The 27911-nt window shown below is 34.7% G+C and overlaps 1 protein-coding gene across 6 annotated transcripts in view; it reads right to left on the reverse strand.

Moving 5' to 3' along the window:
* The window catches only part of RB1CC1 (RB1 inducible coiled-coil 1), a 64631-nt gene that overhangs the window by 26098 nt on the left and 10622 nt on the right, over nucleotides 1-27911 (reverse strand). For 2 of the 6 annotated variants that reach the window (XM_021555701.4, XM_021555699.4), the window contains exons 2-12: nucleotides 25641-25744; nucleotides 23611-23738; nucleotides 21083-21209; nucleotides 20657-20827; nucleotides 10618-10820; nucleotides 9100-9535; nucleotides 4977-5147; nucleotides 3080-3264; nucleotides 1960-2146; nucleotides 1797-1878; nucleotides 895-956 (exon numbers count right to left, since the gene is read on the reverse strand). In XM_021555701.4, the coding sequence (XP_021411376.2) occupies nucleotides 895-956; nucleotides 1797-1878; nucleotides 1960-2146; nucleotides 3080-3264; nucleotides 4977-5147; nucleotides 9100-9535; nucleotides 10618-10820; nucleotides 20657-20827; nucleotides 21083-21209; nucleotides 23611-23681 (1695 nt within the window). In that variant the 5' untranslated portion in view covers nucleotides 23682-23738; nucleotides 25641-25744. Of the gene's footprint in view, nucleotides 1-894; nucleotides 957-1796; nucleotides 1879-1959; nucleotides 2147-3079; nucleotides 3265-4976; nucleotides 5148-9099; nucleotides 9536-10617; nucleotides 10821-15459; nucleotides 15515-20656; nucleotides 20828-21082; nucleotides 21210-23610; nucleotides 23739-23824; nucleotides 23920-25640; nucleotides 25745-27360; nucleotides 27470-27911 lie in introns of those variants that run through there. The other 4 variants (XM_085573813.1, XM_085573812.1, XM_077783628.2 and 1 more) reach the window with 4 other exon arrangements.

Below are 27911 nucleotides of genomic sequence, written 5' to 3' on the forward strand. Positions count from 1 at the left end.
CTTACTCAAAAGATTTTTAGTTTTTAAGAAACCATGTCTGGTCCTTTGCCCCTGAAAAAAACCCCTACACTTGTAATGATTAACTATCCATAGTGCTTGGGCAGCAGTAGAATAGAGTACTCCAGTTGGAAGGGATCTACAATGAGCATCTAGTCCAACTTCCTCCCTATTACCAAGCTTCATAAACATGATGGATGTGCTTAAAAGTTAAGGTATAAAGTTGGCATTGAAGCTTTATTTATTGTGCTGTTACACATACAAATATTAATTCAGTTCAGTTGAATTTGAAACATTGGAGTGAGTAGCATTCTTATTTTCCAAGTATCCTTTAAATTAAAAAAAAAAAAAGCTGAAAAGGAGAAGCTGAAAAGGTTAAAAAGGCAAAGTGAGATGGCAACATTGGAATCACGGAGTAAGCTTACTTCAGAGTTAACCAACCTGTATGAAATCAAAGCTACCAGGCAATGCTTAATTACAACACCCTCATGTTATCAGCCAATTAAGAGGAAAAACTGCTTTTCCACTCATACAGTGATTACATGGAAAACTTTTACTTGCTTTTATCATCCAATTAATTTTATTGCTCTATTACTCACAAGACAATTAGATTAAATTTCTCCTGGCTTCTTTTTCCTGATCATTAAGATTTAATTTTTTTTTCAATACCACAGGATAAAAAAGGACTGCATTGATAAAAAGGAGAGCTGACATTTCCTCTCCCACTGCACTGTAAGTTACAAACCGATGTTAATATAGGTCACTTGAAATGGCAGAGAACACTAGCTCCCAGCTTCTTCATGTGTCACAGCAATGCAAAAGACAATAGTTTTTAATAGGTTTTTAATTTATAAAACTATATAGAAATTAAATAAACCCAAAGATATGAGTACATACACAAAAGGATGGAGGCCAGGAGTCAAGTCCTCTAAACAAACGATTCCTTAGAAACGACTTCCCTGAAGAAAAAACCCAAACAAACAACTTATTTAAAGGAAGAAATGCAACATCTCAAGAGAAATCAACTGAAATTACTGCAGTTTAATAGCTGAAGTATATTTGGAAACATTATTACTTATATTGATGACTACAAAATTGCAAATGACCACAGAACATCAGACAAAACCCACCACTCAAGCAGAGCTCCCTTCACAGAAGTCTCTTTTTGCTTAATGTACACACAGGAAAAGCCTCAACTTATTTTTGAAATTTTCACTGTAATCTCCCTCATGTCCTTTCCAAAAATATTTGATACATTTTCACTCATTTTTTTTTATTGTAGCTGTTCATTCAGAACACAAGTGGCAGGCTTTGCAGAAAAAGTAACCAAAATTCTTTTAGTAGTATCTTTATTTTTAATTATGTTTTTAAAACTTCTGGTGAAGGTCTTTAGACATGGGTCTTAGTTTTTGGATTTTTCTGGAGTAGTACAGAGGAAGTCATAGCAGTAACCCAAATGTTCAGTAATGGTTTTAGAAGTGTTATTTAAAAGAACAATAAAACTTATAAAAGCTCACAAGGCATGTTTAAGTACAAACTGCATTTAAGTGCGATAATGAGAAACCGTATCTTTTACTATCACTTCACAGCTTTCACATTATTTTGGATAATCTACATGAAATAGTTAATTGATTTCCTCAATGGAAAAGTATTTTCTTTGTAATAGGACCAGCATGCACTTCCTATTTAAGTAAAAATTTTCAGGTCTTGAAATTAGAATATGATGAAAATTATTTTAAATACAAAGAAAAGAGATACACTTTAACACAATTCAACTTCACAGAAGATAAAGTACTTACTAAAGAGTTTACCGAAAGATTCCCTTTTTGCCTTTTCAGCTTCATATAGATGTTTCCCATCTTTTATTAAAGCACCTGCCCACTATGAAAGGGGAAAATACATAGTTACTTGTTAATTTATATTCTGATACAAAGGTTTGGTCTCAAAGTTTTATTTACTTACCTCCCTGTAGTGTTTTATGAACATTTTTCTCCTCACAACTTCAACAACAGCTAAACAGTACATCTGAGGAACAGTGCTGAGAGCCTCTACAACTTTGACCCTTTCTAGGAGCTCTGTTACAAGACGAAGCAGTGCTTGTAGTTTCTCTCCATCTTGGTCAGCATGAAGCATTACAAAACAACACCACCTACAAAAGTAGATTACACTTTAGAAGATCACATCTTGGAAATTTTTTTTTCATTTAAATTAGATTAGCAACATGTCTGGATGAAATGAACAATGACATCATTTCACATAACAGGCTAACTGAAAATACCAAGCTGTTCAGAATTCAGTAGTCACCTTGCAATTTCCTGTTAATTTCTCACAACAGAATATCCACATCGGTGATCAAAAATGGACATCCATTTGAGTTAAGACATTGATTTTGAATGTCTTGGTAAGACATTTAAAGTTATTAACATAAAAAACCTTAGGAGTAGTAATAATGCAACTTTCTCCTGTAGAATTAAAAAAAGCTGATACATCCTGAGAAAAAAAATGACTACTTTTTGTTTATATATCTTAAAAATACTTATTGAAAAGCTTTAGCAAGAGGTACTAAAAGTTAGAATGCTGTCAAAGAAATAAGAATACAACACTGGGAAGTCCACACAATGTACTCACGCACTACAAGCAACAAATGCTGTAACAAATTCTCACATCTTGTAACCACATCCTCCATTCCCTTAATCATACAATTAATTTAAAAATTTCAAGCACAGACACCTATATAATTAAACTACAGGGTAACTACTGGGAAGGTGATCAATTGGTGTGCTTGAGGAGAAACATCACAGCAACTTTGCCACCAGAAAAGACTTAAAGTAGAGGTATATTCCACAAGTAATAAAAAGCATAAAATTGCTTCTATTGACAGAATTGAAGCAAAAGTGAAACAACAAATACAAACAAGTCAACATCAAGCAATCAGGAATATATACTAACAGAAAGCAATTAGGAATATATACTAACAGAGACACTCTAAGTGCTCTTGACCTTTTAATAGTAATGATTTTCTTAAGACACACATTCCTTAAACAGCCTTGCTGCAAGTGGAAGTTGTAAAGTTTTAACTTACTTCAGTCTGACTTGCAGATTATTTGCAAGCTCCTGTTTGGCAGTGGTACATTTCTGTTTAATATCTAACAGTTTTCTGTGATTAGTTAACATAATCATCAGCTGATTTGCATGACTCAAACACAAGTCAGGCAGCACAGAAGGATCTTTCAAGTTCTCAGCTCTCTTCTGATTAGCCAAAAATCCCTAGAGGAAGAGAGAGATACTTGTTACACAAGCTTTGTGACAATCAAAAAGTGTGAAAGTGACGTATCTTCTCTAAGAATGTAGTAATTTTAACAAACTTACTGTAACCATTGAGAAGTATAACAGAATAATACATGGAGAAAGCAAATCCCAGAGTTGCTTTCTTTCTGTTCTATAATTCAGTCCAAATCAGTTTTGTTCTATATTTCCATACCAAATAGCTACCAACACAACCCTAACATAACTTCACACAACTAACCAACACCAGTGAACAACCACAAAACTTCATGAGCAGAAGCATAGCTACTAGGATGGAGAGGATCAACCATCATTCTTACTTCTGCTAACAACCTTTTTCCCAGCTTCTGGCATTTGAAAGTTTTAACATCAACTTGGAGCATGTTCAATACTACTGTGGGCTAAAGAATTTGTACTTCTTGCATAAAGAAATTCACACATTAAACTAATTCTTCCAAAGAGCCAAGATCAAGAGCCATACATCTTATTTGCATGTAGAATGTTCCCTTACATCATAAGTAAAGTAATAGAAAATTTATAAAAGGAAATGGCAAGGATGAAGGCTGAAGTCTCTGCCAAGTTTCAAAAAGGTACAAATTCTAAATTTACAGTAGCATTTAAACAAGGTGACAAAGTCTCTTTCCAGCTGACTGTAAGGCTTTTCACTCCAAAGTGGGATTCATAAACTTGAGGTAGAGTCTTTATTCAAGTGAAGAAGGAAAAAATAGCTAAAAGCACCACTTGAGTTTAGCACTGGCCTACAATATAAACACCACAAGACTGAGATTTACCACAAATTTGCTTCTAAACTTACTCATTGAATTTACCTGGAGACAGGCTAGACTTTTAAACAATGCTGCCAAAAGTACTGGTTGCATCCACTTTCACATGCTAGACCAAAGAGACAACAGGGAGCATGGGCCTACACAACCTTCAGTCCAGCACTACCCTCCTCAAAAGTGGTCTCTAATCTCCCTCAAAATAGGGAGGCAAGATTGTTCCTTTATTCCTACTATTAATATATCAGTATGCAAACAGGAGTAAGAAACTCGTGCCTTTTTTGAGTCCCAGCTCCAAGGTGATGGTGAAAATCTGAACATCATCATGTATTGCCAAATAGACTTTTATTTACTTTCAGTAGCAAGCAAGGCATCCTGGTTATCAAGATCACTGAAGCTCTTTACAGAAGCTGTATTTAATAAAATAACTTTCATATTATACTGAAGTGTCTGTTAAAAATAGGAGCTACATATTTTATATTTAAAATAGTCTTGAACTAAATTTCTTATCGCTTAAAATGACACTGTCCGCTGAAGGCATACTACTTTTTCCTCCTTACTACAATACTGATGATCAACTATTAACCTATTCCCTGATCCTATATCACGGAGTGATAAATTACCAAGGATTCCATATCTCCCTTCAAAATTAAAATTGATCTACTCAACTCTTACTGAAGTTCTGATTTTCTAGCTATAGCTTTAAACCATGTGAAAACATGACAGCAAAATGTAAAACCCACTAATATTTAAATGCCAAATTATTAAGAAATAGCACCTTATTGACCAACCCCAGTGTGGCATGTCGAAAACTATCTTGCATAAAGACATGCAATTGGTTCATTATAACTTTAACACCATACACATATCAAAACCCTGCCATCTTTCAATGTTGCACACACAACTGTGTATTACCTGAGCAAGTTCTTTTTGTTCATTAACCAGTCTGCTGCAGCTTGCTATCATCTGGTCCAATGCATAGAGTCTATCCTCAAGACCTTTAATAGCCTTCATGTTCTGATTATCTAGTTTGGCGATAGTTTGGCGACATTCTGTCAGAAAGGGTTGGATGATCCTTGGATCAAGCTAAAAAAAGAAATTTATTAGTAGCTGACACACTGAAAGGTGATTTAAGTTAGCTAAATAAGATTTTTTTAAACCTCAACATTTTCCTTATTTTTTTTCCTTTCATCTAATATATGGCTACATCTGTTTCAGAATTCTCAGTAAATGAGTCTATGGATTCTATACAGCAGCATGAATTTTTCTGAAGTATTCCAACCAGACCATCAGAGCCATGTGGATCCTTATAAAGGGAAGGGACATTGGTTGAGGGGACAAGTTGAGGTACGGGGGAAAGAGGCACTTTATAGCTAATGGATAATCTGACCTGTGGCAGAGTCCATCATTTAGCTGGAATCAAAACCAATTATGAATGTGACAGAAGGGAGGGTAGTGAGAAAAAGATGCAAGAACCATCAATCTTTTCTCACTAAATGAGTGTTTTAATTGACTACTTAAAAAAGCAAATAATTTCTAAGCAACCAGAAAAAGCCCCATGGAAAACTAGTATATTTGTCATACTTTTAGCTAGAGGCTTTTTTCCCCGTAACAAAAACACATTTTAAAAGTTATTGCATAATATTACAGAAAAAGAGAAGTATTTGAAACATTAAGAGTCTACCAATGTCCACAGATACTAAGGGTGACTCTTCATACTTCACTATAAGAGTAGTAAATTAAAATAAGAGTTCTAGAAACAACATAGGTAATTGCTACTTATGAAGGTCAGAGTTTAGAGTAAACCCGAAATATGTTAGTTAAGAACACAGTAAATATCATTAGGTGATAGCAGAAGACGAACAAATTTGCCCAAATTTATCCAAAATTATCATGGTAGGCCATCTCTTATAAGAAAATCCAGTGAAAAGGATGCTATTTGTAAAGTCACACTGGTTGTCACAGAACTGGCTTCTTTCATCAACATGCAGGGTTTAAGCCACTTACAGAGTACACAAATCAACCTCCATCCTCAAAAAAAAAAAAACATTAATTTGACTCAATAGTAACAAAGAAAAGTGTATTTTCCCCTCAATGTATTATTTAACTAGGTTTTCACACACAACTTCATTCTGGAAACAACCTTCTGGGAGAGGTAGAGAGGAATCTGGAGAGGAGAAACATTAAAAATTAAGGAACAACTATAAAGAATAGGTCTTCCATTCACTTCAAACAAAAAATGAAGAAAAAAAAAACCACAAAAAAAACCAAAACAAAATGCCAGCCAACCAAAAACTGCATGGGAAATGGGAAAGTACTAAAACCTAGTAGTAGCCCAGAACTCCTTAGAATAAACAATAAGTGCTGCTATTATTGTGACAAAATGCATCCAAATTCTCTGAATACAAAGGTTAATTTTTTGCATGTGATGTCTTCTGAATCTTGGTCTCAAGTCACTTTTCCATCCTCAGGAAACAGTAACAGAAGTATTTAACCAGATGGATAGTACAGGATCATCTTCACTGCCACGCTATTCAGGATTACTCCCTAAGACATCCTGAATTAGTCCACTACAGCAGCCAGAAGAGTTTCTTAACAAACAAAATACTAAAGAACAATATGGTGGGTGTTTTCTCTTTTTACCTTCTTAAACTAATGATGTTTTATCTCTTTTTACAAAGAATGGCTATTCCTCTCATTCTTTTCTTACCTATTTCCTCCATCCACCCTTTTCATCCCATCTTTAACCTAACTGCATCTGTACAATCCATCTCTACCTTCACTGGAATACTGCTCTTTTCATCTTTTAAAACTATTTTCCATTTCTAGCCTCTTATTTAAATGGCTGCAACAGCACTTAAAAACACCTGGTTAGCTCCTACTTACCCAGTGCTTTTACCGCAGCCAAGGTTTCTGCAATTAGAAGTGCCTTTTTGTAGAAACATCTAGAGGCTACAACCATCAGAAACTTAGCAGCACTCTGTGCAACACACCAATGTCAAGACTACCAGTACCAAATGTATAAACCTCTTAACTCTTGTGCTTTAAGCTTTCAGGAAAATCTTACCTGAATTCAGTTTTGAAATAAGAATAGCAGTCAAAAACCACTTGTATGGCTCACATTTACAAGAAAGAAAGGGCACAGGGAGAATGCAGGCAAAAGTTTTATTCTATATTTTTTTATATTAAAGTGTCATCTCAAATGAACATTAAAAGAAAAATTATGTTGCAAGATATTTATTTAGGATTTTCTTTTCCTTTGCAGCTGCAGGCCAGTTCTGTTTTCAACTAATTCTAAACCAATGGTAAGCAAAGATTCAATGCTTTGTCTGCTTTTACTGCTATCAAAACAAAGTAAATTAATGTTTTCCTAAGAAGAATCAGGAACTCATTACTTCAAAGCTATGGGGTTTTTTGTGGACCAAAATGCATCAGGACTTATCAATCACAACTACTCTGGTGGTGGCCAGAATACTCTGACAGAAGCACTTTCCCTACCTGCCAATTCTGCTTATGCCATGAATACAAAAAGAAACTTCATTTTTTGTGGGTTCAATCACAATTTTTTCCCATAAAAATTGACTGCAATTCCAAAACAATTACAATAGCCAAAATAAAGGATTTCTGCCAAATCTTAGATAAGACAAGGATAGAATAGACAAGTACAAGACAGCGCCTTTAAAACATGTGATATATGTCAGATAAGACTACAAGCTGATCAAAAAAGGAAGAGTATGCACTAAAGTATTCTTAGCATTTCTGTGTATTTTGGAAATCTGTAATTTATTTGGAAGTAATTGCTTAATATCCATTTCTTCAAATATTAATTTTTAAAATTTTTAGCACGCATCCATGTTCTGTTAGTACTATGTAGAAATTGAATTTATTGTCTCACAACCCATCTAGTGGGTTCTGTTACTCTTGTTTTATAATAGTAGAAAGTACCTTATAGCATTACTGAACAAACAGAATGGAAGACTGTCTCAGACTTCAGCCAACAGGAATTCTTTATCATACAAAATCAACTCTTGTTTTTATTAAAGAAAAAAACCTTGTGTCATGTCCAATCTTTTCTTTAGCCTTTTCTGCACTACTAAAATCTAAGACAGCCCTTAAAATTAAGCCAAATTCTCCAATTAATTTTAAGACAGTATCAAAATATCAATGTACAGAACTGATCATACCATGATGTTCCCTACAATAGATGGGATTTAGAAATCACTGATTCAGTCTTCCAGTCCTACCTTACAGAGGAAATAAAGGGTCAAAGACAACAGAAATTGTTTTCTTTGTTCAAGGTATGTTGTGCTGTAATAATATATTACACCTATGTAAACAAGGGGTAAGAAATATCAGCTACAGTGAAAGCAAAGTGGGAAGGAAAATTATAGGCAAAAGAAGTTAAAAAGGTTATAATGCTCACTGATTAAAATATTAATTTTGAAAGTAAAGTGAGCCCTGTTGTATTCTTCCAGCATCAGATACACAAACTGACTGCCTGGACCCTTCTGAGCACCTCTGTATCAGCTAATAAAGAAGGCTGAGATACAGATTATAAATTTATCCCAATTAACAATATAAAATTTTTCTATATTTTAATAAGGGCTTATCTATTTTAAACTCAAAGAACATTAATTTTGATCCAGGAAAATCTTTATTTTTATTCTAAATGTAGTATCTATGAAAAAGGCAAAGAAACAATAGTAGTGTCACTTTGCTTATAGGCTATAAGAAGCTTTTGGCTTTCTAAAAGAAATGGCTATTTGAAATGTAAGCAAGATAACAAGCATTCATAAAATTATACATCTTCCTAAAGATCAAATTCTTAACATCCAAACTCATAAAACACTTCCATCACACTTATCCCTCCTCAGTCTCTGCTTTGGCTTTCATTCAGAAAGTTATCTGAGAAACAAGTTAAAAAATAGTTGAGTCAGTCAGTTCAAAAGCACCTGCATCTGGGAAAAAAAAAAAAAAAAAGCAGCAGCCCTCAATGCAATGTAATTTGATTAAAAAAAAAAAAAATAAATTAACTTACCCTGCTCATGGAATCAAAACATTTTCTGACCAGGGATTCAACATCATTAGGTCTATCTTGAACATTTATCCAGTCTAACAAAGACACATTGAAGGAAGGCTGATCATCATCTTTCAGTTCTACTGACATTTCATTGTCCTGGACAGTAGCATTTTGACCAGATTCCTTATCATCTTTTACATTTTCAGGATCTGTGCCTTCCAAAGCTGAATGTTCAACTGACTTGCAAAATGATGCTAACATTGATTTACTGTTCACTTTAGATACATCAGGATAAAGCACCAATTCAGCAGATTTCCCATCCTCAGTGTCTTCGCTTTCTGCTCCTCGATGTTCAGGTGAAGACTCCAGTCTTCCTAAACACTCTCTGTAACTATGTCTTGTTAGGCACTCCAGCAGTGGTATCTTGGCCATAATAGAAACAGCAGAACCCAAGCTTTTTTAGAAAAGTGAAAAGAAAAGACCCATCAATATCTAGAAGCCAACACAACATGAAATCTTAGATTAAAATCATCCACAATATGAACTGCAATTAATTTTAGAATTGAAGAAGATTTCGAAATTATTTTGCAACTACCCTTCAAAACTTCTGTGCTGAATATCAACATCATGGAAGGACAACTAAAGAAGCCAAAGATTTTGCTCTCCCATTGCTGAATATAGTATCTTCTACACCTCCGAACTTATAGTGAATGAAAAGAAGTGATTAACAGAAACACCCACTTACTTCTTTGTTTAAATGTACAACTGGGACTTATGTTTCCTGTCTGCATGGATATCAACACTTATCAGTGTCCTCTGTCTGACTACTTTTGCAGAGTTTGAATAGTTTCTACTTGGTAAAAGCTATGAAGCTCAATTTTTTTTTAAAGACAAAACATATTTATGGTTTCTTTTTTTTTTAATGATCCAATATCCATTTATAGTCTATTAAGCAAAGCACTCATAGAAATACCATAATACTATAGTGGCTACAAAGATATAGAAGATTTTCTTTGAAAACCCAGAGTTTGCAGGACACAAGATACATACACATACATACAATAGCTATATATCTACATAGGTGCCCCCCTCATTCCTTTCAAAAAAGTATACAAATTCACTCAAAGTTTATGCTATGACTTTATACTTTCAACACAGATTGTAATTCTAAATATCAGTTCAAGTGGTTAAAAAGCCAATTAATTCAAAAGTGTAAATAAGTATTTAAACATGTTAATATCTAGATTTGTTATCCACCTTTTTGTAGTGCACATTTGGAATGACTCCAGCTCTTAAGCAGCTGTACACTAAAAAGTTTATCTTCCACATAATTCAATAGAGGTTTCTTTGCGCTGACAAATACAAGGAAAAATGTCTGTTAAAAAAGTCACTAGCATGAACAAAATGAATGCTCTCCATGACACATAATCAAAGACATGCTAATTAATCAGAATTAGCACCAGACATAAAACACTTTAAAAAACTAAGTTTAAAATAGAGTAAATTTGAGTAAATTGAATTTAACAGCAAACCTACTGTGTAAGTTTCAATTTGATATCATCTATGGACTGCAAATAGCTTGAATACACATTTTCAAACTTGAAAAGCAGCTTTTGGTAAGAGTATGTACAATCTTCCAAGTTGGCCATTATAGCAGCCCAGCCTTGATGTTGAAGATGCTCGTCATGTACAAGACCTTCACAAAAGGAGCAAAGTTTCTTGGCAACCTCATACATTTCCTGAAAAAACGATCAACAAAATACTAATTAGGCTGTTATTGAAGATATTAACATAAAACAAGATGTTTAGACAGATTGAAAGTTATACACCTTAAAACCTCATAAAAATAACATTTTTTAAAAATTTAAGAATAAAGGAAGTAAATTAGATGACAAAAATGTACTATTTACTGAGAGGAGAACTCTTCATAACAGAGAGGTGAAAACTGTAATTCCAAAACCACCTTATAAAATTAATTAAATGCTGATAATATAAAATATTCAGGGTACACACATACATGAATAATAACCCCGAATAATAACCCTCACACCAATAATATGATAGAATAAACTGGCAAGTAAGGTCCAATAAGGAGAATTGGACCTTTTTGATGAGCCAAGCAGAATCTCAGAACAAGACAATAAAATGCACAATCAGTCAGCAAAAAGCACAGGTGGATCAGGTGCAAGAAGAGATGCATGAGGAAACAGCACGGCAAATAATTTAAGCCTTTCATTGATTAATAAACCAGATGTAACATGACAAGCAGCAGTACAATGTCCACAAAACTCTAAAACATACCCTGAAACTTGGCATCTGCAAACCATTGTGAAAGTTTTTCTGTGAAAGTACTAGATGACACAGAGGCATTGTACTGCCACAGGGTGAGAATTTACTGCCCCACTTGGAAAAGTTAAAGCAGAGGTCTACATATGACAATTACCAGATCTTAAAAACCATGTACTAACAGCAATGCCCATTAGAATAAATACCAAATTTTCAACTAGTAGGAAAAGAAACTATTTTAAGTTTAGGAATTTAAGAAAAAGGGTTTTCCCCTCAAAGGGTCTACCAAATCATCAAAAAGTATTAAAAAAGTCAGACAATAAATCCTTCAGCTCAAAACATTACCAGTAACAGACTCCTTGGAAAATACTTTCCTGCACACATCTACATATTAGGTTTTAGCATCTATCTAACCTACAAGAAAAAGGTCTTCTGCAAAAACTTTTTGCTGGTTGAGCATGCTGTTAAACCAGGACTGAACACAACTCCCCTGTCCCATCATGCATGAGAAAACCATGCATGGAAAAACAAGTTATACAAAATACAGTGAGAAAGCGGTGTTAAAAACCTAACACATCCGTATATTGCAGAATGCATTTGCTGCTGAACACATGGTTAGCAGCACATATGCACACTCAAAAAAATTTAGGGACCAACAACACTTACATTTTGAAATAAACCACAAAACTACATGGCATTTTAAACAAATATTTCATAATTCATATTGACAAAACCTGAAAGTTATGATCATCCTCCTGTTTCAGAAGTCCAAGCTGTGTTTCAAGAAGCATGACAAAATTCTACTGTCCTTCAAATCTCTGATAAATAAGCTATGAGCAGATGAAGGATGAATATTCAAAACAGTTATATATGCATCTCCAATAACATCCTAAGCTATTAATACAAATTCCTATCACTCTTTGTGTTTTCTGAACTTGTTATCAGTCTCTTTTTGTTTTCTGAACTTTGGCAGCTTCCTGTGCATGCGAGAATGATGATTTCCAGTTTGAAATGAATGATTATTTTAGTTCCTGCAAGAACTCTTGATTCCCAAGTCAAAAATCAACCAATAACACCTGGAATGGTATCCAGACAATGCTGAAATCTGCAAGTCATTTTCTCCAGACTATCCCCAGTTTGGCTGTACAATTTAAATGTACATAAGCTGACAAATGCAATATTTACCTGAACATTTGAACATTTTTTTACTGTCTTAAATTGACTTTGTATACAAGTTATTCGAAGGCAAATCGCATAGCATATAAAAAAAGCAGAATTACTGCTTCCTCGGTTATCATATTAAGAGCCAAAAGAACAGGCTGTTTTACCCTAACATATACTAAAAAAGTATACTAAGAATATGAAGCTGAAAAGGTAACTGAATGTCTCTGCTTCATTCAAATGTACATCCTGGAAATGTACAAAAACATTTTACTTTCAACTTACAAAAATCATTCTCTCTCAAAGTCTACCTTCCACCAAATTAGGAGCTATACCACTCCAAACCATTATAAGCCATAGTTCCAGAAGAGTGAGAGAATATATAACAACACACATTAATTTCAAACAGTTTAAAACAACATAAGCCACCTACAAAATCAAAATTAATAATCAAGTCTTTTTATGCAGTTCCTCCAAATGAGTACCAACCAGATAAAGACTGGACTCAGCTGTTTCTTTACATGCCCTGAGTAGAGGTTTTTGCCAGTTCTATTTTCCTTTGGACGAGCTCACTTAGCACAGCACAGCTCATGTGTTTAACACATTAAAGTATGCACTAGGCTTCATATGACCAAACTTTCCACCCTGAGACAGTCTTAACTAATGGGAAATGTTTGCTTTTTCAGCTAGATAGATACATTTATTGTGTTCACAATAGAAGTCAAAAGTTATAAGCAAGAGCTGCCCTATGAAGTTTTATTATATGTCACTTTTGATACTTATTTAGGAACTTAAGTGTTGGCAATTTAAAATTTTAGTTTTAACAAGCCTGTTTCCACAACAAAACACTTTCAAACACAAAACAAGTTACAAGCAGAAAAAAAAATCATCCTCACAATTGAGATCACTTGTTGCACAGCTGAAAACCAGCACTAACACTCTGTACCTAAGTCTAATCTGCAGCGATTTACTCAAATTTAACCAAACCAGGAGCTCCTATCCCAGTAGTCTGGGAAAAAGCAAACTCCTATCCCAGCAGTCAAAAGCAAGGGTCAACAGTATTTCCCAGAGTAGCAAATGAATATTTGTTAATTTTTCAGAAACCTTGTAAGAGAAGGACATTATAATAAGTATCAGTATCTCTTGTATAAACAGATACATGCCTAAAGGAAGTATTATAAAAACATACCCCAAGGCCATCTAAGTATGTAACTAGGTATTCATTGTCAGATGAGCTGCAGCTTCTTAATGTATACACAGGAGATGTGGACATTAAATTAAAAATTCCCTTATGAAAGCCATCATTAATATTGCTCATAAATCACTTCAATCATAAGCATTGAGACATACTGTCTCTCAGAGACAGATTTTTTTCTGAGCTAACTCTGAGATCAAAATTCATTAGCTAAGTTTCTTTCAAGCAACACATTTTCAAAGTTATACATATGCTAACAGACTACAAATCCGATTGTACAAATGAACAGACACGTTTCAGGGTACATATGCAAGCTATTACAATAGCATGCCATATTATCATCCTCTCAAAGTTATTTTTACATGTGCCAAAGAAATTCAGTCTAGGTGGTAGGGGGCAAACAGGAGAATTATGTTAGCATGGCTTGCAATTAAGAGTCCACAGAAACACAGTAATGTTTTTGATGCTTGTTTCTTAAGCCATACCATGAAATAAGCTCATTAAATAGTAAAGAAAATTACACTGAATTCAAGAGGTTCCAAACAGATGGCTCTAATGAAGGTCAAACCACATGGAGTAACTATTTGTCCACATGCCAGAATTGTTTCAGACTTAGACTATACTAAGCAGATACTAGTGCATACAAGAACACTATGTTAAACTATTATTTCATTTGTTTTGTTTCAGTCATTCTGCTTTCAAAATATGAAAGCATGCAGCAAGAAAACACAGCGGAGAAGTTGTTTTGCATCCTTTGGAGTACCTATGTAACTTAATTTTCTTTGAAGTTATGAAATTAAAAACTACATAAATGTACCTTTCTTATCTTGCCATCACTTCTGAAATAAACCTTCAGGTGATGTGCCTTGTTCTTCCTACATGCTACCTCCATAGACAATATTTTTGTGAGAGATCTCAGGCTACTTTAGAAGGAACTAGAGCAATTCATTTTATACAACTGTATGGCTCTTTACAAGAAAGAATTAAGTAGCTCTCTGCTAAATGAAGCCTAAAAGCTGAATTGTACCAAGCACAGAAGTAAAGGCCTGCAATCTAACATATGGTTTAATACTTTGCATTTAGGTTGCCAGCTCCAGCACAGAAAAGGAAGCCTGCCTAACAACAGGCTTGCTTTTGTCATTGACTATTCACAGACACACTCAAGTCTTACTGGCAGACACCCAATAGTTCACAGAGCACAAAAGTTAACTTCAGTTGCCTTGTAGGGCTACATTCATCCTACAGTGGTACAGCAGCATATCTAGAACACCAGTCACCTCACTGCACACTGGAATGAGGACCTAAAAGAGCACCACTACCAGAACATGAATATCAAGACCCAGATTAATCCCCATGTGCTGTTACGTTGAATAGTAAATAATGACATCTTCACTATCCAATTTTTCAAGAAATCCACAGGGCCACCAGAATGCATTTAATCTTTGGCTGGATATTGTAATGAAGTGTGCAGTTGAATTATTTCCTTTGAGAATTACAACTTAAATTTAGGTGATTTTTCTGATGAAGAATCTTTCTATAATTAATTCTATATTCTAGGTTTCAACCAAAAATCAGTAGAAGCAACAGATTATGTTTTATTTAAAGCAAAAATTAACTGGTGAAGCATTTAGGATTAATTTCAAGGCTGTCTCTGCATCCTACTATCATAGTTCCGCTCATCTGAATGAGCAAAATCTGACAAAGGTCTGTTTGTCTTAAGCAGTCTTTGGACTTACCTCTAAAGAACAAATGTTCTCAGGAAATGCAGGGTTCTTTCCATTCTCTAAAACCCTGCAGTAGAAGGAAATAAGTCAAAGTCCTCTATTGCCATGTGTCTGAAATCCTGTGAAATGGACTCCTTATGGGTTTCAATCACCGTAAAAATCAACCTCAGACCAATAAAAATGATCCTTGAAAGTAAAATTTCAAGAATTTACACACTGCAACAGCAGATAAATGCTTTCATAACAAGGAACCGTTACCTTGTTTACCAAAATTAGTAACCAAGACCATTATCTCTAATACATTCACAGCTATGACATGAACCTACCAAATTAAGATACACTTCAACATTTAAGTTTCTAAAACCTGTAACTGGAGCAGTTAACTTCTCTGTGATGGAAGCGATATTTCATGGCAACTTCTTTCAGTAGACAGCTCAAAATTTCATTCTCCATTAATATTGGGTATTTTTGCTGACTGCATCCTTTGGACATTTGTCCACACAGTTCATTACTTATTTCCTACTCAGAAAGTACTTTTTTCACCAGCATAGCAGAGCAGAAGTAATTTTTTACGTCACAGATTAATTACTTTCTTCACTACTGCTTTCACTAGTTCTCCCTGATATTATAAGCAGGTTTGGAGAAGTCAAGTGACAGAACTTCCCATCAAAAAAAAATTAGAAATTACATAAACCACTACAATTGGGATACAAACCATGGTATAAAGTGAGCATTGGCTTCCACTAGCTTGATTCCAAGTCACACAACTCTTTTTGTTCTGATCAATTTTATGAAAGCTTGATCTAAAGTTTTGGTTACAAAGGTCAAAAAAAATAAAAGGTAGAGCAGCATTTAGAAAGACCTACCTTAGAGTAAATCTTTAATTTATATTTTGGGATAAACTTTGGGATAAACCCATTTTACCTCACCCTGCACAATTACTTCAAAAGATTGAGAGAACATTAATATTTTAAAATAATTCTTTCCAGAGAGTCTCAAAGCAACTTTCTGGTAGAAAAGAGCATTTCTCTAAATAGTAGATCCACAGCTTTCAGGAAGCATGACTATACTTCTTGGCTTAAATACCTGAAGTGTTTAAAACTAAATTGAGAATGATCTATGACTATGTACTATGACTACAGCCACAGTTTTACGCAACCAAATGAAATGACCACACAGTTTCTCATCCTCATTTTCATTTCTCAAAGACAAACTGACAGGAATTGACAGTTTGATCATGACAGCAGCAACACCCCATGAAGTGTGAAACATACCCACTCACAAAAAGTTCAATATCTTTCTCGGACAAATTACATGGGAGCTTCAGTTAGATCACAAAAAACCAATAATATTAAAAAAAAATCCTTTCCTAAAGGCCAAGCTACCAGAAATTATTTTAAGTAGTGGTGCTAAAAGACCGTAAGATTGACACAACACAGCCTATTGCACAACATACTGTGTAGAGAACAGCTTGTTTTCTCAGCTGGTGTGCATGTAACGTTTTGCAAACACTGTGTGCACCTCAATGTCCACATATTGCAGCTCAAGGCAAGAATTGATCAACTGCAAGAAAGGTGGGAGACTAGGCTAGTTGTAAAAAGGGCAACCTGGAACCCTTTAGGGAGAGACATCTCAAATGTAAGTTTTTAGCCCAAGAGAAACCAGAATGCCAAGACACAAAATAGAAACAGGTTCAGAAAGTTGATCTACCTGAGCTTTTTAAAAACATGTATGAACAAAGACACCATATTGCAAATCACAAAACCCATGGCAAGAATTTCAGTTTGAATGGTAAAGGAATGAGTTGAGGGAACAGATGCAGCTTGTTTAAAGCTACTTAATCTTTATGCTGTGAATTCTAGGTAATGAGATCACAGGCAGTGAGTAGGAACTTAAGAAAATCTGTAATAGATGTTAAAATCATGAAAACAGAAAGAAACAAAAAATGGATGTATGACAAACACAGTACCACAGAAAACAGAAAATGCAAGATATATTTCCCACAGGAAATTTCTGGTTAGGAGTTATGAAATCTAAAAAAAGATTGTAACTTTTTTGACGTACCTTTTTTTACTTTCAATATAAGTTAGTGTTAATTGTATGCTTGCAACTTCCTGTCAAGTCTGATTTTAAAGATCATATCCTATAGTCTCTGGGTAGAGCAGACACCAGATTAAATAGAAACAAGTAGCTATCAAATATTCTTCCCTTCTTTTAATATTTACAAATTACTGCTTTGTGTTGTTGACAAGAACAGGTAAGACTTTTTCATTAGCAATAATTTAGAATGCAACCTTTATTTTCCTAGTACATTATCATATAATAGCATTTGTATTAGTAGTAAATATTAATTAATCAAATTTAATTAAATAAAATGCTCTAAATAATTACAACAGGCAAAAACCTCGCCATAATCAAGTACTGCCATTCTGCTTTTCTGGTAAAGCAGATTACCATTTCTCTAGAATGAATAAAAAGAAAGCTTGGATTATTTTTCAGGAACTCTCGCATACAGTACTTTCAGTGTGGCTTTGGGTGCATCAGTCACACAACCACAGAGGTTCAGAGCCTTTCTAGCTCTCCCCAGATCTTAATCAATTTTGAGAAGGATTAATACCCCATGCTCCTTCTTCCTCCCAGGCAAGAGGCTTATGGTGAACCTTGGAGAAGATTAATGCTCTAACCACATTCCCTATTCTCCGTCAGTTTCTTTTGAATTACTGTTCAATATTCTTCAAGCAGGTATCATGAAAAACTACTTTAGTACAACACTACAATATTTCTTTATACAGTTTTCATAGCTTGGTACATCTAAAAATCACAACAGACTATTTACTAATCTTCTCTTATATATGATGGATTTGTCAGTCCCCTGACATCCCAGAGAAGTACTCAATTCATCTTCACAGCCTAACACAGAGCCTATGGCTTTAAAACATTTAAAATCTTGGATAAAATTAAATGTGGATGTAAAGGTGAATCAGATTTTAAAATATCACTACCTACCTACTTAATCTTTAAATAAATTTCCAAGTTTTTCATGAGAAAACAAATACCATCACTAAAACCATTTTATAAGCAGGGAAGAACTGTCAAAAGTGGAGAACTAATAATAATCTTCCTGAAAATATATCTTCAGGCTAAAAATAACACCTGCTACTTGGATCCATGTTTAAAGACAATTCCTTTCCCCGTTTTCCCCAATCCTGCAATACTACGAACAGGTGACACTAAGTATGGAAACATTTATTTTCTCCTTGCACATCAACTCATGATCACTGTCTCTGTATAAAGTCTCCAGTCTGTAACTAAATTCTATAGTATTATAGGCCTGCTGCAAGAATATGAAAAGAACTATAAATATGTCATTTAAATATTTAGAAAGATCTAAATAACATATTTAATGAAAGATCTAAATAACATATTTAATGGCATAAACACTGAAACAAACTTGCATGCACTGCATATTAATATAATCTTCAGAATCAAAGAGGGAAAATTAGGCAGCACCAACTTTTCAAGTCTAAACAGGAGTATCTTTTATAAAACCTTGGAATAAAAAACACTTACTCCAGAGGGACTAAGTATGTTCCATTGCTGTAGTAATTTTACCAAACTGAAATCCAAATTAATAATCTAAGAGCACAAAACAGGGCACAAAACAGAGAAGCCAGATAAAACAACAGTGAGAAACACGAGACTGAGTATCATCACCTTTCACTTCCCTTACCCTCAAAAACAAAACACAAACACAAAGACTGTAGCAATTACTACAGCTCTCCCTTCACATCAAATCACTGTGTTAAGTGTTTAGAAGCTATCAGCCTTGCTTACTTTTATAACCTCCTCTTAATACTTCATAAAGAATGGTTTGGAAGCACTTTCAGTTGCAGCTGTTAAAACCAGAACCCTCACTCTTCAAAGAGCACAACTGAAAACCTCCTACTCCTTAGCTGAAATCACATTGATATCTACTCTTGCCTATGACAGTCATATGACTCACAGACACCTAGTAACTCAAGGTCCTATTTACAAAGTCAGCCCTAACTGTCAACAGGTGGGGGCGAGAGAAAGAGTCTACTGGACTCAATTCTTGCCTTAAATCAGACAGTATGTCATGATCACATTATTTCACATTATTCACAAGACCCTTCTCCTTCCTGACAAGTCAGAACGCCAAGGGGGAAACCAAACCTGTTCTGTACACAACAGTTAACACTTTTCTTTAAATTCTGCTGTGTAGTATTAAACCCCAGCCACTTCAAGCGCTACATGTTCTTCTCGACTGCATTAAAGTTGTCAATGAAATTAAGAAATTTTATTACCAAGACAAAAAACATATCACTATTCATTTTGTGCGAAGGGCTCCACATAACTATTCTCCTGCTGCCAACCACTGGAATAATATTTAGAGGTATGAGAAATACTTAATCCATTTAAATACAAATTTTGTAAAGAAAATGAGATCAGTTTTAATACAGAAACATAATCCGTAAAAAGAAAATATAACTAGTCCAGATACTGAAGGCATTGTGACAGTGTCTTGAGCAGGCAGCTAGTTTTTACTGCATGCACATTTGGTATCTTACTGACCCTGGTGCAGCGTGAGACTTTTCCCTATCAAAACACCACTGAAATAATCAAACTGGACTTCTGACCAGTTTGCAAGTAAATATATGCAATAGGCAAGTAGGAGGCAGTATTCAATAATAAGCAACCTGAATTATGGAAAAAAGCTTAGTTTTATTAATTCCTCACCAGTTGTTTAGACATAAAACATAAGCATAAAACAGAAGCTTGGCATGATGCTTTTAAAAATTACAGTGTTCATCTTTTACTTGAGTTAACATTGCTTTCAAAGTTACTTTTCTCATTTCAGGCTGAGGCAGACTGAGGACACTGAAAATAAGGCAGTGCATTAAGGCATGGTCCAAAGCAACCTGATTGCTTTTGTTTTGTGAATACTGCAAACGCACACATCCAAAAGGTGCCTTACACTACAGCTTTGAAAGAAGCTCTGAACATGCTGAAGAAGCAAGCACATTTCTCAAAACTTACTTTGAAACTATGAGACAAAGGCTCTGAAGAGTACATCATCACTAATACACCATTTTTACTGCCTTTTGAAGAAACTATTTAATATTTTACATCAAGCTTTCCTTCTGACATATTTTCCTTTGATGTGCAAATCCAGTAACAATCTACTTACCACCGCAAGCTGTGTTCGTGATGCTACTGTATGAAACACTGCAGGCATCATAAGAGATTCTTCTACTTTCAATTCCATCTCATTCTCTGCTGAAAACGTGGTTTTGGGGATAGCTGGTGGGCGTTCACACAAGATCATTTCTTTGTTGAATAAAAAAATTGGGTTGGTGTCCTACACTCAAAAAGGAAACAAAACCAAACACTGAATAAAGGCAACTTCCTGTTGAATTATCGATTATTTCCTCATGTGGTAATGTGTCTTGAGAAATAGTTAAAATCTACACTTAGAAACTGAATACGTAAGCACCTGTTTCCCAAATGAAAGAAATCCAGCAAACTATGGAAAAAAAAAAATAATCCCTTACTAATTAATATTTTCCTTCCCCTATAAATGAAAGTTTAGACTAAGAATGCAGCATGCACTTACTGTTCCAGCACTGTAACTACACACTCTTCTGTCTGGTGCCATACACTCTCCTCCATTGACAACCAGTACTTGGTGCTGAATGGCAATCTTATACTTTGTTTGAATTGCATGTTTCAGATCAGCCACACTAAAAAAAATGAGAAGAGAAGTTGATGCTATCAGATTACTTATGTCTCTAATTTTACATATTTCTGTAGGAGACACTGGTGACTTGTCTGTGTCAAAGCAGAACATTTGTTAAAAAAATATTTTTATTCTGCACAATGAGATATCTGTAAATTTTGTAAATGATGTGATGTGTTGCATTCTGGATATCCAGTCAATACACTATGAGCTAAAAGAAAACAGTCTCCGCATTACTGATAAGTCACCAACAGTATTTTTTCCAAGATCTGTTAGCATGCTGAAATTCTGAATTAAGTCACACCAAGCATTTAGGATAGCAAATGTAAAAGTCATATCATATTCCTTGAATTCATAGCTTATGACCAAACAGCTGACTTGCTAAGACCCTAGAAGTCAAGACTATCAACACTTCATTATTCACAACATAACAACAATTCCACTAATAAACTCTGATTTACTGTACGCGAGGTATCATAAAGGACTTAACAATAACAGGAAATTCAACAATTGATACAACAAATTAATATAAACATCACAGATTTTAACATAGAAACAGTATGTCAATAGACCACTTCTGGTTTTAATTCACCAGCCTCACACGTTTAATTCTAGCTGATGACATCTTAACATTACTGCATATTTTGGACAGTTCTTGATTTTGTCATTAAGACACTTGTAAACAGCAAAGTAAACAAGAATTTACTAATCTGATACAGTTACTGACCCCACCTAACATAACACACTGTGGCAACACCTGTGCAAAGGTATAAAAAAGCTTCAGAGCATGAAGTGAATAATATACACATCAATAGTTTTGCTGTAACTGGCAGGAAACATAAGTGTTACTTGAAAAAGATCATAAAGATCTGTTATTTAAAACACCCATGATTCAGCATGACATCATGAATACAAACCTCTCATGAGCACAAGCTCATACTTGCTAGCTGTGTTACAGTAACCATGTACCTATCACCTCCACGGGCTTTAGGAAGATAGCTTGGCTTGTCCATGTACAAGGAAGCAGGCAAAGAACCCAATAACGTTAGTCTTACTAGAAAATGCAAGTATATACACGCAGATACACAGAATAAGTAGTTACACTACTCAACTGAAGAGTCTTTGATTTTGTGTGGTTCAGTTGCTGGAAAGCTTTCTCAAAGAGCAATTCAATTGAGCAAAAAGTGGGCCCATAGCAAATTAAGAGCCTGGCATGGCAGCTTAGATGCTGCACTTCACTCACCTTGATTTAAAAATGTAATGTCTAAATGTATCAGACAGCTTACAGGGGGTGTGAGCACATCTGTAAATGACCCAGTAGAAACAGAATGACTGAAACACTATTTCATGCTCAGCAATAGCCTGACTGTCAATTGCCTTTAGAGAAGAGCACACAAAAACAGTCTAGACAGTCTTTTTTCAGTCATGAAAATTAAAAATAGGAATTCAGGAGAAAGGTAACAATGAATTAGGAAAAAAAAAAAAAAAAACTTGGTAGAAATCTTTCTTACCCAATTACTTGCAACACATTCATTGCTAACTATGGAGAACAGCAGGTGAGCTTGGCTCTTGCTACCCCCAAGTGTCTTGCACGTGAGAACAATGAAAAATGATACAATACAAACCTATCTAAAAAGCATCTATACATTTACAAGATGCTTTTAGCATGCAGTGAAAAAAAAAAAATAGAAACAGTAAATTTGTTGGGACCTAACTGTGATCCTCTAATACTAATCATGCTTCAGGCAGCTGGACATTCAGAAGTTCATGGTTTACATACAATATAATGTAAAATAGGTTGGAGCCTTACAACATAGCACAAAACTTATCCATCTAGCCATGAGACAAAAAACTTCATGCCAATTCTTTAGCATCCAAAAACATTACACAGTACACATCTTTTTCAGGATGAATATACTGACAAGAGAAAGAACAACCTGCAGAACTCCCTCTATGACGACAAACAGTAAAAAAATAAGCCCTTTCTAGAGAATTCCAAATAAAAATACTATTCAAAAAAAGGGCATAAAAGATCAAAAGTCCTTCTGACAGGTTTTTCAAACACAACACCACACTCAGTGAGGAGCAGGTCAGCTTCTGTCACTGTCCCAGAAAGCAAGTAACTTCTCTACTCTTTCAAGGAATCACACACAATCACCTGGCAAATCAATGAAAATGCTAATCAAAAAAAAAAGACAAAAAAAAAAACCCACAAAACAAAAAAACAAAACAAAAAAAAAAGGAAAAAATTACCAAAATTCACTCAAATACAAGAAAACCTAGAGGAAAACTACAATGACATACTAAAAAAACCCCTAATCTTCATCTGTCAAATACTTAGTATATAAAAGTATACACACTTTTTAATTTAAAACAAACAATACACAATTAATTTACTCTCTTACTTTTGTACAGCAAGTTCAGTATCAAATGTAAGGGTAGTTCCAGTGTTGACCAAAAATACATATAGCTTCATGATGATTTCTTTAGGTCTCTGAAGTTTGTAACTTCCACCGCTAAAATCATTTAGAAACTGAAACAAAATGTCAAGTGTTAGTTTCACAGGCGTTATGAAAAAGACAGCCATACATTTATAAAAACACTTTTTCATATCTATACCGTGCGATTACATCAGTGCTCACATTCCACAGTTCTTTATTCATTACCAAAGACAGAGATGTTCCTCTAGCCAGAAACACGGGCAAGGTAAGTCTCTGCATACACAGACAGTTGGGAGAACACATGGGAATATACAATGAGAAGAATAAAAGAAACTAAATTAGAAAAAAAAAGAAACTATGACTTCCAATTGCAGAAGCCATCATCCCAGATCATTACCTGGCTTTTCTCAATTATCAAACACCTTTTTAAAGCCCCAGATTGTAAAATCTAGAAATGATGTCTGGAAATTACTAACAGCAGCACAATCTAGTAACTCCTCAACTTACATCTCCTATCTGCTCACTGCTGTCCCTACCCATACGTTTTCCTCCAGAAATTGAAGCATTGACGAAAAAAAAAAAAGGCAAAATTCCTTTTTGTATTTCTCTACAATAATTAATAGCTTTAAAAGAAATATTTTCTTCTGTTATCAGCATTAGCTAAATCTGTAGCTTCTTTCTTTGTTACTGACGGCAAACATGAAGCATTCAGGCAAGAACATGCAGGTCAACACACATTTTCAGTTGCATACCCTACAAGAACCTGGATGAGTAATTCTATGCATGTGTTTTTCCAGTGTATGTGACAGATGAAAAACTTTAACCTGCCTCATAAAACACCGAAATTTAATTTGAGATTCTATCACTGAAGTACTTCAAACTTCTGAAGCTTTTTCTCTTCTCCTTAGGAACTAGGAAGCTTATGAGTAACTTCCACGACACTACCAAAGCTGCTACAGAAATACAAGCACTGTAGTCACTAATAACCTGAGATTTTTATATGGAAAGAATTACAGAAAATTAAGCTGTAAGTTTTAGCCACTAAGCAATATTTTTACATTATTATAAAAATTACCTTTTTTATTAAATTACTACACTGGTAATATAAGTCATCTCTATTTCCTCGAAATATTAATAGGACACACATACAGGGCCCAGCAGTTTATCACATTACTTGAATATTAGTCTGAATGTGCATTTATCTCTTTGCCTACACATAGAAAAATGGACAAACCACAGAGAAAAATAACAAACATGCCATTAATATGAGGAGGGTGAAGATGTTTTATCCGAATATTTATTCCAGAAAGTCATAAGAGTTTGCTTACAAGAGAGCAGCTATCCTCACACTTTTCAAGCACGATAGTCCTAGTTAAAATATGCATTTTTACAAAAAGGTTTCAGAACATCAAATAAAAAAGGGCCAGTTATATAATTTGATCTGAAGAGAGTGATTTTGTCCTTACACCTGAACTAAACTGTAGGCAGTGGCATCAGCTTCATTTTGAATCAGAAAAAGAACATACTCTATTAAACTAAGTTATTAGACAGGCAAAAACTGCTGAACACCAAGAACAAGGTGGAAGTTCCTTATTTTATTAATAAAATCTTTGGACCATGTTTCAGAATTGATCAGTTTCATGCACACACTATTCTTTTCCCAAAGGGTATTTGTGACCATGATCAAGGTAGAATTAGAAACAAGCATTAAATAATACAATGTTCCAAGCACAGACAACACAAAAAAATTTCAATTTAAGCATAGTAAAAGGTTTGTATAGTACCTAGTTTTCATATGAACATTACTACCTAAGCTAAAGCAATATTTAAGAGAGAAACCAAAATTTTAATCAAGCATTTACCCATCCATACCATAACAGTAAACCTAACTAAAACATAGAAAGAAGAAACATTAAGATCAACAATATTTATGATAGCATCTGCCATATATCAAGAGTCTCTAACTTTTTAACTTCTGACAAAGAAAGAATTACCTTCAGGCATTATACAGCCACCGTCTTCTTCAAATTCAAACACGCATTCACTTTACTTGATTTTTGGCAACAGAGTAGCATGGCTGTTCAAAGCCAAAGAATATCTGCAAAGATTCAGAATGCAATTATTACTAAAATGTCTGGATTTTATGATCATAATTGCATTTAATACAGAAATCAGTGTATGTTAACGCCAGAAGAATAATTACGTGGTAGTTATTTGGGGTTTTGTTAATTAACAATACTATCCAGTCACAAGTCTGCCCAGATCTTCCACACATCTGAATACTTCTGCTCATCATTTTTGTTTAAAATAACTGTTAATCATACTTTTGAGTCTTTACAAGGAGAGAAATTTAGTTCACTATAAAGAAGTGCTTGCTTTTCCACTAACTGAAATTATTTTTCAGAACTGGTGCAGAATGCTGATACAGTGACGCTGAGAGCAGTAGAGAAAAGTCTTAACAATGCAATTTATCTAAGAAAATCCAGCATTAAAAGGTATACATGCTACTGCTGTTGAATGAACAGTCTTATCCAGCAGCTGCCTCTCAGAGATTCCTTCAGGAATCGGTATCACCTTCCTTACCTGAAAGATAACCTATTTTGCTAAGGCATTCACCTACTTTCAAAGCATTTTTTAGATTTATTTATTCTATTTTTTTAAATAAACTGAAGATGTTACCATTCCCAGATTGTCACCACATCTTGGCCAGGGGCTTCATCACCCAGGGCAGCTTCTGAAACTACAATGGAAACTACAAACAACCAAAATGAGCCAGATCAGCAAAGGTGATCTTTTCTAGGCTACCCTAGCTCATTTTAACCGTGTTCAGTTAAGTAACAGTGCCAAAGGAGAAGGAGCCTTGGCAAAGAACATGTGGATGACCTGTTGGGCTCAGGGCAGTGAAGCAAGTGCACAAACTCCAAACTGCAAACAAACATTTATATCATGTTAATGCCCTAGCAAGCTTTCTGAGGAGATGATCAGGCACTATAAAGGGTGATAATCCATTACTAAAAATAGGCTTGCTGAAGCCTGAAAACCATTAGAACATGTAAACCATTTTATACAACCTGCGTTAATACAGATAAACCAAAAACACTCCACCCCACATTTGAAAACCTCCATAAAGGAAAAAATTATTTTATGGTCATGGAACAGAAGAATTATCTTCATCCCTTTTGTCCACTTCCCCATATCTCCTATACAAAATGCACACATGACATTTTATCAGAAGCAAAGGTACAACAAAAGGGAAATACCCAGTCTGTTTAAGTGCTACCATTAAAAAAAAAAACTTAAGTGTCCTCCTCCCATTTAGCTATCAGCAGTCAGTAGCTGTACTTGAGCAAAATAAATTTATGAATACTTGCTTCAGGTCAAAGTAATGCACATTAACATGAAACTGCTGAAATACTTCTGCCACAAACTAGGAACACAATGCAATAATCTCTTGCCTTATAATTCCTTTGCAGCCACTAAGACAGAAAAAACAAGTCCTGTTTCTTCACCCAACATTTCTTCAAATTATGCTGAGGGAAAAGAACTACACTAACACAGGTAAGACAAATTTGTATTAAATTGCTCTTTAAAAAAAAATAAGGTAGAATTCATAAAATTCTATGGAATTGACCCATTCTCAAAGTTGTTTCAAATTTCAATGAACACTTGAGGTAGAGGAGAATGATGTAAAGCAAGGTTCAAGAGGATACATGCCTTAAACTGCAACCTCTCCTGCACTGATGTCCAACAAAAGCATGCTGTAGCCCTTTCTCCCTTCAGCAGGAACTATGTCAAGCGCCTCTCTCCAGCTGTCTTCATAACACTGGAAGGAAATTAATTTTGAGAACTCTCCCTAGTCTTGCATCTCTGGACAACATCTGCTTGACTGCACTCAAAGTTACAGGGTGTATGCAAGAAAACCCATCACAGTCGCCTATGTTTCTTTTCTTTCAAAGAAACTTAGGTTATTGCAGACTGCTGAAGACAAGGTCAGCTACATATCACAAATCAGCCTTTAAATTTGTTCCAGGTATTTCAGAATATTGTCATCATCCAGCAGTAACACAAGTTCTTAACATAATCTTGGGGTGAAAGTCACACCAAGCTTCAACAGAATATATCCATACATGTTTTGTTCTTCTGTTTGTATTACCACAACAGGCCATAAGCAGAGTATCAGGCTTTATTTATTCATTTTTAGCTTTAAATGTTACAAGTTTCAAGGCTTTTAGTGTTATGTTGCTGAAATTATTTTCATTTGTTTT

The sequence above is a fragment of the Lonchura striata genome, chromosome 2 (genome assembly GCF_050655825.1).
Source record: "Lonchura striata isolate lonStrDom1 chromosome 2, ASM5065582v1, whole genome shotgun sequence".
Taxonomy (NCBI): Eukaryota; Metazoa; Chordata; class Aves; order Passeriformes; family Estrildidae; genus Lonchura; species Lonchura striata.